This window comes from Martes martes (assembly GCF_963455335.1).
Source record: "Martes martes genome assembly, chromosome: 1".
Classification (NCBI taxonomy): Eukaryota; Metazoa; Chordata; class Mammalia; order Carnivora; family Mustelidae; genus Martes; species Martes martes.
The window spans coordinates 124,900,991-124,914,764 of record NC_137888.1 but is presented as its reverse complement, the minus strand read 5'-3'; the positions used below and the strand labels follow the sequence as shown (position 1 = coordinate 124,914,764).

The 13,774-nt window shown below is 36.3% G+C and overlaps 1 protein-coding gene across 1 annotated transcript in view; it reads right to left on the bottom strand.

Moving 5' to 3' along the window:
* STAG1 (STAG1 cohesin complex component) overlaps positions 1 to 13,774 on the bottom strand; it is a 421,265-nt gene that overhangs the window by 146,026 nt on the left and 261,465 nt on the right. Inside the window, exons 8-9 of the mRNA XM_080804269.1 lie at positions 10,469 to 10,620; positions 8,145 to 8,218 (exon numbers count right to left, since the gene is read on the bottom strand). Of these exons, the coding sequence (XP_080660395.1) occupies positions 8,145 to 8,218; positions 10,469 to 10,620 (226 nt within the window). The remainder of the gene's footprint in view (positions 1 to 8,144; positions 8,219 to 10,468; positions 10,621 to 13,774) is intronic.

Here is a 13,774-nt window from a genome sequence, read left to right as displayed (position 1 = left end):
CTGCTGCTTTCAGGACTCTGTCTTTGTATGTGTATTTTGTGAATTTAGCTATGATATATCTAAGTGATGGCCAGCTTTTGTTGAATTTAGTAGGACTTCTCTGTGCTTCTTGGATTTTGATGTCTGTATCATTCCCCAGATTAGGGAAGTTTTCAGCTATAATTTGCACAAATAAACCTTCTGCCCTTTTTTCTCTTTCTTCACCTTCTGGGACATCTGTGATATGAATGCTATTATGTTTTAAGAAGTCACTTAGTTCCCTGAGTCTACCTTTGTGATCCAATACCTTTCTTTCCCTCATCACTTCAGTTTCATTATTTTCCATAATTTTATCTTTTATATCACTGATTTAGTCCTCTGATTCATCCATCCTCATCGTTATGACATCTATTTGGGTCTGCACATCGGTTATAGCATTTTTAATTTTCGCATGACTAGATCTTTGGTTGCTTATCTCTGCAATAAGTGATTCTCTAGTGTCTTCTATACTTTTTTCAAGCTGAGCTAGTTATAATTGTTGTTTTAAATTCTAGTTCAAATATTATTTGTATCTGTATTAATTAAATCCCTGGCCATTACTTCTACTTCCTGTTCTTTCTTTTTGGGTGAATTCCTCCATCTTGTCATTTTTTTCAGGAAAACAAATCTAGATTCTAGGAGTGTTTTGTTCTGCTTGTTAAAGAAAGCTAGACCTGAAAGATAAAATTAATATATATACAAAAATATGGGTGTCTGAGTGGCTTAGTTGGTTAAACGTCTGACTTCAGCTCAGGTTATGATCTCGGGGTCCTAGGACCAAGCCCTGCACTGGACTCCCTGCTCAGTGGGGGAGTCTACTTTTCCCTTTCCCTCTGACCCTCAATCCTACTCACGCTCTCTCAAATAAGTAAAATCTTTTTTTTTTTTTAACATTTTATTTATTTATCTGACAGACAGAGATTATAGTAGGCAAGAGAGGCAGGCAGGGAGAGAGAGGAGGAAGCAGGCTCTCTGCGGAGCAGAGAGCCCGATGTGGGGCTCAATCCCAGGACCCTGGGATCATGACCTGAGCCAAAAGCAGAGGCTTTAACTCACTGAGCCACCCAGGAACCCCTCAAATAAATAAAATATTAAGAAAAAAGTTTTCATCACAAGAAAAAACATTAAAAATTTTTTTAAAAATGCAAATTAAAAAGATTAAATTAAGAAAATTTTAAAAATAGGTCTTTCGTTCATTTTGAGTCTATTTTTGTATATGGTGTAAAAATATGGTCCAGTTTCATTCTTCTGCATGTTGCTGTCCAGTTTTCCCAACTCTTTGTTGAAGAGACTGTCCTTTTTCTACTGGATAGTCTTTCCTGCTTTGTCGAAGGTTAGCTGACCACAGATTTGAGGGTCTACTTCTGGGTTCTGATGATCTATGTGCCTGTTTTGTGCCAGTACTATACTGTCTTGTTGATTATAGTCCAGAATTGTGATGCCACCAGCTTTGGTTTTGTTTTTTAATATTCCTCTGGCTATTTGGATTTTTTTCTGGTTCCATACAAATTTTAGGATTATTCCAGCTTTGTAAAAAACTTGATAGTATTTTGGTTGCATGTATACATTGCTCTAGGCAGCAAAAACATTTTAACAATATTTGTTCTTCCAATCCATGAGCATGGAATGTTTTGCCATTACTTTGTGTCTTCCTCAATTTCCTTCATGAGTATTCTAACAAACCAAAAGACAACGAACAGAATGGGAGAAGATATTTGCAAATGTCCTATCAGATAAAGGGCTAGTAACCAAAATCTATGAAGAACTTCTCAGACTCAACACCCAAAGAACAAATAATCTAATCGAGAAATGGGCAGAAAACATTTCTCCAAAGAAGACAATACAAATGGCCAATAGACACATAAAAAATGGTCAACATCACTCAACATTAGAAAAATACAGGGGTGCCTGGGTGGCTCAGTGGGTTAAGCCTCTGCTTTCAGCTCAGGTCATGATCTCAGGGTCCTGGGATCAAGCCCCGCATCAGGCTCTCTGTTCAGCAGGGAGCCTGCATCCCCCTCTCTCTCTGCCTGCCTCTGCCTACTTGTGATCTCTCTCTGTCAAATAAATAAATACTTAAAAAAAAAAAAAACACAAATCGAAATCAATGAGATACTATCTCATACCGGTCAGAATGGCCAAAATTAACAAGTCAGGAAAGGACAGATGTTGGCAAGGATACAGAGAAAGGGGAAATCTCTTACACTGTGGGAGGGAATGCAAGCTGGTGTAGCCACTCTGGAAAACAGTATGGAGGTTCTTCAAAAAGCTGAAAATAGAGCTTATCTAATTGCACTACTGGGTATTTACCCCAAAGACAGAAATGTAATGATCTGAAGGGGCATCTGCACCCTAATGTTTACTGCACCAGTGTCTACAGTAGCCAAACTATGGAAACAGACCAAGTGTCAACAACTGATGAATGAATAAAGAAGACACAGGGATACACACATACACACACTCATATACATATATATATGAATGGAATATATATATATGCATATATATATGCATATATATGGAATACTACTCAGCCATCAAAAAGATGAAATCTTGCCATTTGCAATGACGTGGATAGAACTAGAGGGTATTATGCTAAGAAATAAGTCAATCAGAGAAAGGCAATTATCATATAACCTCACTCATATATGGAACTTAAGAAACAAAACAGAAGATCATAGGGGAAGAAAGGAAAAAAATACAAGAAGAAATTAGAGACGAGTACAAACCATAAGACTCTCTTTACCAAAGGAAACAAGCTGAGGGTTGGTGGAGAGGAGGAGGTCGGGGGGGGGGGGATGTGGTAACTAGGTGATGGACATTAAGGAAGGCACATGATATAATGAGCATGTAAGACTGAAGAATCAATGAACTCTACCTTTGAAATTAATAATACACTGCATGTTAATTAATTGAATTTAAACAAACAAAAAAGGAAGCTAGATCCTATTTCTCCCAAAGCTAAAACTTTTTAGCACTCTATGATCAGCAGACTTCATATGGGTAGGGGTTTGTGCTGGTCTTTTCAAGGAGGGGCTTGATACTCTGGATTCTCAGGGGGGATTTGACCTAGTGAAGATGCACTTGTAGAATTGTTGGGGGGGGGTAGGGGGCGGGGTGCAGGACTTGGTTTACGTGGCTCAGGCCTCTCCTTGGTGGCACTGTTTTTCTCACTGAGGTTGGTCAGTGCTTGCGGGTGTGGGGTGGAAATGGCGTTGCCCTGCTGTCTTTTTTCAGGAGAGCAGAGCTCAAGCCAGCCACTCCTCAGGAAGCCCTTATAGAGGAGCAAACAATCACCCTTCCTGTGTCCCCAGCTTCCATCAGATCCCGTCAGCCTCTCTGTGCCTGAGCTCTCCACATGTCAGCTGGCACCGCACTCTTGTGTTTTACTTCAGGTGAAGTTGTGTTTTAAAACCCCAAACTTCACAGCGGAAGCATGCTGGGCCCATAAAACCCCAAACTTCAGAGACCACCCTCCCTCCCCCAGGCAGGGACCTGTGCTGATCTGGAGGACGGTCTTATTGTGCTGTGGCCAGTGCTGGCTGGTCCCAGAAAACAGTCAGCTGACCACACAGTAGTTAGGAGTTTATGGTAAATTGGAGCACAAACCTGGAAGCAAGGTTTGTTGCTCTGGGGTCTTTGTTCCTATGTTGGGGAAGGGGGCAGATCAATGGCACCGGTACCAAATGCACTCCAAGTAGGGAAACTTTCTGTGTGACCTAGGGTATCCTCAGAATATGCTGCCTACTCATGGGTCTCTGCCCTCCCTCCCCACAGGAGCACCACTAAGGCAGGCATGACTCCTGTGATGACAGCCTTCTAAAACTTCAGATTTCTGCTTATAATACCTTGTAGTAGTCTCCATAAGCAGGGATCCCTCCCCTCTGCAGCACCAATAGTTCTTATATCCCCCAAATCAACTCTTCAGAGCTCCTACCTTCCACGATTCTACTTGTAAGACTTGTAGTTCTGTTCTCTCAGTCCTCAGATTAATTTCTTGGGTATTCATAATGACTTGATATTTATCTGTCTATGTTCAAGGGAGGAGGCAAACTTAAGGTTCCCCTATTCCTCCACCATCTTAACTCCTCCTCCCCAAATCTCAATTTTTAAGAAAAATAAATACAATTGATACAAGAGATGTGAAACCACAAATACTATGAACAACTTTATGTTGACAGTTGTGGGACATAATTTAATAACTTAGATCAATGTATCATTTTCTTGTAAGATATAAAATGAACAGCCTTGTATCTATTAAAGAAATTTAATTTGCACTCAAAAAATCCCTACAATGAAAATTCTAGGCCGCAACAATGGTATAATACCTATCTGAAGAAAAATATTAACAATACTATTAAACTCTTCCAGAAAATTAAAAAGGAGAAAATACACTGCAACTCATTCAAAAAAGCGAGCATTACTGTGGTTCAAAAGCAGTCAGAGACATTTGATAAAAACAAAAAAGTTAAGAGATATATCTCTCTTGAGCAAAGCAGCAAAATTCTTAGGAAAATTCAGAAAACCATATGCAACAATATATAGAAAGAATAATACAACAGGACTATGAGGAATTTATCTCAAGAATTAAAGGCTAACATTTGAAATTCAACTAACTCAATTCATATTAACAGTCTTAGAAAAGAAAAACTGCAGATACTGATCTCAACAGATGTAGAAAAGCATTTGACAAAATTCAAGATCCATTTCTAATTAAAAACCTCAGAAAAAGAATAGAAGGGAAATTTCCTCAACCTGATAAAGGGCATCTATGAAAAACTTACATTTTAACAGTCTTAATGATGAAAGACTAATTTTGCTTCATGAAAAAAGTCAGATAAAGACAAAAATAACAAAAATCAGGAGCACATATTGTACAATTCCATTTTTACGAAATCCTTAAAAGTATAAACAAATCAGTTAGCAAATCAAGAACTGCTTGAGGATGGAGGTGGGGGAGACTGGCAAGGCTGGGAGGAATTACAAAATGGCAAGAGAAAATTTCTAAGGATGATGGATATATTCATTATCTTGCCTGTAGTAGTTCTAAAACTATATATACATGTCAAAACTCATCAACTTATGCACTTAATTGTTGTCTGGATACCAACTCTTTTTGTATTCCTGGGCCCAATTTGAATACGGGGCATGGGTTTCTCTTGCGCGCACGCGCGCACACGCGTGCATACACACACGCAGGTGCGCACACACACAATAGTACCTACTAGTTTCTGAGAATTCAGCTCAATTCTGACACTCTCTACCTGAACACAGCATCAGATTCCACAGATAAAGGGCTCAGTCCTACAAGACTGTCCTCTACTCCCCCAATTTACATGGCAGTCTGAAGCCCCAGGCTTTTGTTACCTATGCTTCTGACCCATGGGCTACAGATTGGAGGTTCCAACCACCTGCTCCTTAGGTTTGTTTTTGTTTTTTGTTTTTTTAAGATTTATTTGAGAGGGAAAGACAGAGAGAGCACAAGAGCAAGCAGAAGGGAGAGAGAATTACCAGTGGACTCTGTGCTGACTATGGAGCCCAACTCAATCTCACCACTCTGAGATCACCCTGAGCCAAAACCAAGAGTCAGATGGTTAACCAACTATGCCACCCAGGCAACCTCTCCTTAGGTTCTTTTAATATGCTAGAGTGGCTCACAGAACACAGGGAAACAATTAGTCACATTTACCAGTTCATTGAAGGATATGATAAAGAATTTGAATCAATAGCCAGATTAAGAGATACATAAGGCAATGTGCAGGAAAGGGGAACAGAGCTTTCAAGCCCTCTTCAGGTGTGTTATTCTCCTCACATCTCCATGTGTTCAACAACCCAGAAGGTCTCTGAACCCAATCCTATGGGTTTTTATGGAGGCTTCACTGCATATTCATTATTAACTATGTCACTGCAAACAGCTGATTCAATCTCCAGCCCTCCTCCACTCCTCAGAGCCTGGGGGTAGGACTGAAAATTCGAAATGACAAGATATGTATTTCTTATAAATCACTATCACATCGTGTAATTTGTTTTATGTAAATTAAACCTCTATCAAGTTGTAATTTAAAAAAAAAGGCTGCATGACAGGTATGTGGAAGAACTTGCTTTTTTAGAAATTAATTTTTCAGGGGGCATCTGGGTGGCTCAGGCAGTAAGTGTCTGCCTTCGGCTCAGGTCATGATCTCAGGGTCCTGGGATCAGGTTCCCTGCTCAACAGGCAGTCTGCTTCTATCCCTCTCCCCTCTCCCTACTGCTTATGTACACTCTCTCTCTCTCAAAAATAATTAAAATTTTTTAAAAATTCAAAAAATTAATTTTTCAATAATTCATAGAATGTGTAGTTTATGCAAAAAAGAGGATATGAAACTCTAAACATTCCATACTCGAAGTAAAGGCGTTGGCCCTATTTTTTTTTTTTTAGGTGAAATAAAGTAGTTTTCAGATAAACAAAAATTAGAATAGGCTGAAATAAAATGGTAACAGAAACTCAAGTATGAGAGCTGAATATGGTAAATTTGTAAATATAAACAGTTCTGTTTTCTTATTTTTAAGTTTCCTAAAAAGACAGGTGGTTTTTACTTTTTTTATTGGTTGAACTAGTTCCCCAAATTGCAGATATCTCCAACTTTAGGACGTGTATGTGTGAGGACTTGTGGGGGTGGGGGTGGGGAAGGGTTATGTGTCCCTATCAGGTTCTACAGTCTCTCTCAGTATCTTTTTTTAATCAGTTATTGAACAGAATTTCCTGGTGTATTTCCATCTTCCAGGTTTTTTTCTAGAAGTTCTATTACCCATTAAGGAAGTTCAGTGCAAGTTTATTAAACTTGCCTAAATTTCCTAATAATATAGAAGATAACCACAAATTACTAGATAACAATCAACTATTTTCTGGGTTGTTGAGTAGTGCACCGTATTTTTTTTTCTTCTTGCTTTTTGACCCTCTTCACCCATTTCTCCCACGTATCCTGACTTGGGCAAGCACCAATCTGTTCTCTGTATCTATGAGTGTGTTTTTTGTTTCAAGAGTCCATATATATCACAATATTTATCTTTTTCTGCCTGACTTATTTTACTTAGCATAATGCTCTTAAGGTCCATCCAACTGTTGCAAATGGCAAGATCTCATTATTTTTAATGGCTGAATAATATTCCATTGTATATATACAAGCACATATACAATTTCTTTATCCACTCATCCATCTATAGGTTTGTATATCTTGGCTGTAATAAATAATGCTGCAAAGAACACAGGGGTGCATATATCTTTTTGAGTTAGTGTTTTGTTCTTATTTGAACAAATACCAAGAAGATCAAAACATCTTTTTATGTTTTGAATTAAAACAAAATGTTTAAGTTAAATTATCAAAATTACATTTTTTCTTTTTTAAAAAATAGATTTCCTTGTTTTAACTAACTTCAAATTAACTGGCCAGTTAAAATCTCAAATGTGTCTAAAAATAGTTCTTCTATTATCTGTGTTTATCTACCTAAACATATCATATCATATCATGCCTAATTAACAGAAAGTAACACGTATATGTATATGATTCATTCATTGTGAAATATGCCATTCAATAATGTATTAGTAATCTTAAAGTTCAGAGAAAGATAAACTAAACTTGTTTGTCATGGAATATGACAAGAATACTTTGTAAATGCTTTGTTTCTATTTTCATCTGTATAGCTGAAGGTAAAGAAGAGCTCTTGATATTTACAGAGGTGCCCTTTTCTGTCACAGAGGTATTTTTAAAAGACTACTGGGTTAATATGACCACAGAACAAGATGAGTATCACAGACAGGAAGTAGGGTATTAATTTTTTTTTCAAATACCAAGACAATCACATTTTCCTAAGGCCATATTAACTTCATAATATCATATTAACTACTATTCCATTAGTACAAATGTAAGTACATTGAATGCCTCTGTATATGTTCTGAATTTGCAAGAGTGATACAATTTCCTACACAACAACAGTATGATATTTATTTAGCCTTTATAGCCAAAACTATTTGCCAGAAAACAAAGCAAGTAATATGGGAGTTTCATATTTTTATAATTATCTAGGACTACAAAGAAGCAATCAATTATTTAAGTGAAAAATCTAAAGTGATATATAAAATTCCTTACCGGTATCTATGAACAAATATACCCTTAAAAATAGAGTTCATCATATTTTCAATTTCATCTTGGTTTTCCTGTAGCTGAAATGAAAAGAAAAAAATTAAATCCTGATTTTATCTGAAATGTACAGTTTCAGTTATTTTTAATTCCTGGTTCTTCTCATTCTTGGTAATTATCAATGCTTTTTCTAACTTATTATTCAACAGATGTCGGAAATTACGAGTACTCTTGTATTACTTCAACAGCTTTACTATACTGACTTTAGAACCTCTTTGTCTCTCTTTACATATACACGCAGTGACTAACAAGGAGTGATGTGGCTAACTGTGGCCAGATTCCAATCCCCAAAATATGACCTGCTTTGGGAAGAAGCTTCAATTTCTATACCTCTTCCAACAAAGTCAGGTCTCTGGCTTGTTTTGCCACTCTTGGTAATAGGTCAGCTTTAATTATGATATTTGCCACTGTAAGAGAAAGTTACTATTCTATCTGAAGTATCCAAATAATACTCTCCAACTATTTAGTCCATAACTGAGAGTAGGCCAAGTTCCCAATATAGATGGCAGAGCAGAAGATAGGAAGGATCTTTGTCATTAGCAGTGGAATGCAGCAACACAATTAAACAGTGCAGCAATGATAAAAAAATTCAGGCAATACTACTGATTAGAATTAAAGCTTGAGCTTATTCATTGCTCAACAGGAATAACAGCACTGATACAAAATTATATTCCAAGTGGTATTTCTTATTATACTTTGTTCTGTGGTAATACTCAGTGAAATATTTGCTTTTAGGGGCGCCTAGATGTCTCAGTCGGTTAAGTGGCTGCCTTCGGCTCAGGTCATGATCCCAGGGTCCTGGGATCCAGTCCTGCATCGGGCTCCCTGCTCAGTGGAGAGCCTGCTTCTCCCTCTCCCTGCTGCTCTGCCTACTTGTGCTCTTTCTCTCTCTGTCAAATAAATAAACAAATCTTAAAAAAAAAAAAAAAAGGAAATATTTGCTTTTATTACATATAAGAATGTGAGAATAAAATACTTTCTGACTTATTCTTTTGCTGTATGCTTTATTTTAGGTTTATGGAAATAAGACTGGGAATACTTACATAGTAAACCATCAAATTACTGTATCATACCGTAAGTTTTAAAAATTACTCTTGCTGTATTTATTACATAAAAAATTAATTCATAAGAGGTATACAGTTTGGTTAGTAGTACTTACTGATGCACAATTCCAAAACTTACTTTCACAGTATTTCAAGTGTGGTATGTATGATTTTAAACTGTGTTCCTTAGAAATCCATATGATGGAAGTCCTGATGCCCCAGTACACCTCAAACCTTATTTGAAAATAGGTCCTGATGCTCCAGTACACCTCAAACCTTACTTGAAAATAGGATTGTGGCAAAAGCAATTAGTTAGGTTAGATTAAGTAATTAGTTAGATGGTGTCATTCTAGAGCAGGGTGGGCCTCCAATCCAAGATGATTGGTATCTTTATAGAAAGGAGAAATTTAGGGACAAACACACATAAAGTCATGGAGAAACTGGAGTTATCTTCAACTTCTAGCTTACAGAACTGTGAGACTATAATTTCTGTTCTGTAAGCCACTCAGTTTGTGGTATCTGTGATAGCAATCTTAACACTCTCATACAGTATGGGCAATAATTTAGGCATAAGTTTGCTGCTTCCTGATGTCTATTATAACCCATTATTCATTGATAATTTATATGCAGCAATGGTATTATTCTTTTTTCAAGTTAAAATACAGACTAATATTCTAGATTTAAAATTTTATTTCCTAATGGGCAAATAAAATTGTTACCTACTAAAAAGCCAGTTTGAAACACTTTTAGCATATATATGGAAATTTCAATGTAAAGCTGGGACCAACCTTATTTACAGGAATGCCTTATTTATTAACTAATAAGTAGTCTTTGGCTTTCTTTTGGAAATGCAGCTTTGCTGATCCCCAGCTCCGACCTTAGTATTTATTATGTTTCCTGAACTCATCGCCTGATAATCCTCAGTTACCTAACCCCCAGATTATCTTCTTTTGAAAGGAGGATTTTCTTCTGCAGATATAATTAGTTAAGATGGGGTCATTCTGGAGTAAGGTGGGCTCCAAATCCAATATGATTGGTGTCTTCAAAGAAAGAATAAATATAGACACACATGAAAGTCATGGAGAAAGCACTCAGACAGCACTCAGATAATCACTGGCTGAACATTCCAGATTAATTTGAAAAGTATGAGATTACACAATCTAACTTAAATAAGTAAGATTAAAAATACACATACACCTTTTTATAGAGAATATGAAACATGAAACTTACCTCTTTGCGTTTCTGAAGAAGTAACTCCAATCTTTCATTGGCTCTCTTCCCAATCATTTTATTTCTCTCAGCTTCATATTGTCTTTGTGTATTATCCTGATGAATACTGAGGTTTAAGGCAACATTCACCAATGCAGTCATGAGCTTCATGGCTATGAAATAAAGGAATATTATGGTATTCACCCATTAATCAGATCTTCATCCATAAGATTACAAATTTATAATGGAAACGGATGAAGGAAAGAAACTAGTCAGTTTCTATGTTTACAACTCAGTCACACAATAAAAAAAAGAAACTTATTTTATAGAAATAAAGTCATCATCTTAGGTGCAAGATAATTTTCTGTACCTCAGTGTGTCTATAGCTTGGTTTCATTGGCATTTCCCACTTAAAAACAGCCTCAAACTAACTATCAGCAAGAAAAATTTAACAACCCCTCTTCTCCACCCTCAAATATGCTTACTTTAGTGAGGACATACTAACCAAGCCTATTAGAACTCTATTCTGACCACAAATTCTGTGTATACACAATTGCTTCTTTAATACCTTTAACTCAGACACTTCAAAGATGCCTCCGATGTTTATAATCAATTCATGATCTTTACCCAGAAAGACGGCTCTCTGCCTGCTGTTCCTCACCTCAGTGAATGGCATAACCTCCAAACTCTGAAATACAGATCCTACCAAACTCATTAATTAAAAATGTACCCTGTGAACTTCTGGTTGACCTACTTTTCCCGCAGTGTCAATGTACTTTTAAATTTTCACTTATATTTGCAAATCTTTAAATATTTTCAAACTTCTATTTAAAGTCATCTGAGAAACAGGTATGACACAAACCTTAAACTTTTCTCTATTCATATTTATTTTCATTACTGAAATGGTGATAGTGTAGAAAATATCGGTAAAGGAATAAGAGTTTGTGCAGGTAAAGTAACTTCCCTTTTTTTCCTTCTAGGTTAGTTATTTATCTGCAAATATGAATGAATGTACATTAATAAAAAATGAAACGATCAGTGTTTTGGAATACTGATCTACTTATCTGCAAACATATCCATAACTATATATGAACATGCATTTCTCTTAAAACTTCACTATTTCCCTTTAATTACACACATAAATATACAGAATGCTATCTATATCTATCATCTATACACACATACAATTTGTCAACCTGAAACTATCTGAATTTGCCAACTCCATATTAATAGTGATTACTGTCTTTAAGCTAAAATGTAAAACAAGATGTAAACAAATGTATTTAAGTTAGTGTCCACTTAAAAATACACTTAATAAGAATTTTTTTCCTAATATACAGTGTCTCAATATAGTAAACTAAGAAACAGTCTTTCAAAATACAGGCTAATGATTTTACAATGTTTTATACATTGACAATAGGATATCTGATGCTACTATGAAAGTTAAAAGTACTTTTTAAATTAATCTGTATAAAAAAAGGAGAATAGCTCAAAGATAGGAGGGATATACGGCATTCATCTTACCCAAGTTAGGGATAACAGTGTAAGAGTTTGCCCTGAGCATACAAAATCATACCCAATGGAGCTTAATTCAGTACATACTTCTAGATCCCCAAAACAAAATGACTTGTAAATCAAGGAGTCAGAAAGCATTAAGATTAATACCAAGCTGGTTGGAATTCACTAGGGGAAGCCAAGACACAGGTTTTATTCAATTTCAAGACCTTTGCTTTTGGGGAGCCTGGGTGGCTCAGTTGGTTAAGTGTCTGCCTTTGACTAAGGTCATGATCTTGGGGTCCAGGGATCAAACCCTGCATTGGGCTCTCTGCTCAGCTGGCAGTCTGCTTCCCCTTCTACCTTTGCCCCTCCTCCCAACTTTCACATGCATGGGCACTCTTTCTCTCTCCCAAATAAATGAAATCTTTTTTTAAACAGAGACTTTTGTTTTTAGCTATATATCTCGTGAACCCAAATCCCAAACTTCAACGGCCATTGTAACTAACCTCCTCCCATCCTAGATATATAAACATAAAAAAATCAACATACTAAAACAGAAAAGCAAATGATCAATAAATTTTCACAGAAGTATTGGATAGGACAGAGCACTGCTTACTGATCTGTAAAAACTTAAACTTTGCTGAATTTTCATTTCACATACCAACATTTTAGCAATTAAAGTTACCGAAGAGAGAATTCTAAAAAATTTTTTAAAGACAGATTTATTTATTTATTTATTTATTTATTTGGGTAGACAGAGAGAGAGAGAGAGACAGCCAGAGAGGGAACACAAGCAGGTGGAGTAGGAGAAGGAGAAGCAGGCTTCCCGCTGAGCAGGGAACCTGACATGGGTCTCAATCCCAGAACCCTGGGATCATGACCTGAGCCAAAGGCAGATGCTTAATGCCTGAGCTACCCAGGCGCACTGAGACTTCTAATTTAATGACATAGACATAACATCGGAATTGTGATGTCTGAGTCCAGTGAAAAAGATTCCCTCCAGCATAGAGGGAGCACTAATTTAATTTTACTGATATTACTAAAGGAACTATTTTAAAAATTAATAATCCTACAAGAATTCCGCCTGGATTCTGTGCCACTGTCTTTGAAGCAGCTTCTCCTTGTTTACCAAAGAGAAAAATACTTTCTTTAGGTTTCGAATTTAAAATGCCAGCTACAGAATGGCCAACTTGTTTTAGTGTTGTGCTACCCATAATATGGTCCACAAATGGGTACAGACCACGAATGGTCAGTTAACAGATTATCAGTACAAACATGAAAGTAAGCTTTTAGAAACTTTTATAACAATCTGACAGTGATCTTATGTCTATTAACTTTAATATTAAAATGACACTGAGAAACATATACTTCATTTTATTGCATTTCACAAAACTATTAGGTTGTGACAGACTGGTAATTAAAAAACTAGTCTTTTACCACAGAGAGTTCAATAAACACTTATTTAGTGCTTCTTCAGTCATTTATCAATCCAATATGTACTTAGCACTGTTCTACATACTAGAAGTACAAAAGTGAATGAGACAGAGTACCTACCCTCATAATTACTACATTCTAATGTGGAGCGACAGCAAACAAATATAGAACATACAAATGAAAAAAGTTAATGAAAAATCTATAAAGAAAAATACAGTATGATTTTTTAAAAAAATATGATTAAAACGTTAGAGAGTAAAAAGGGTAGTCAGGCAGCTTGAGGCTTCTTTGCAGAGCTCACATATGAGATTAAGTGAGGGAATGAACATGTGATCATACGACAGAACAGTACTCCAGGTAGAGAGAGTAAAAGGTACAGAGGTTATGAGATAAAAT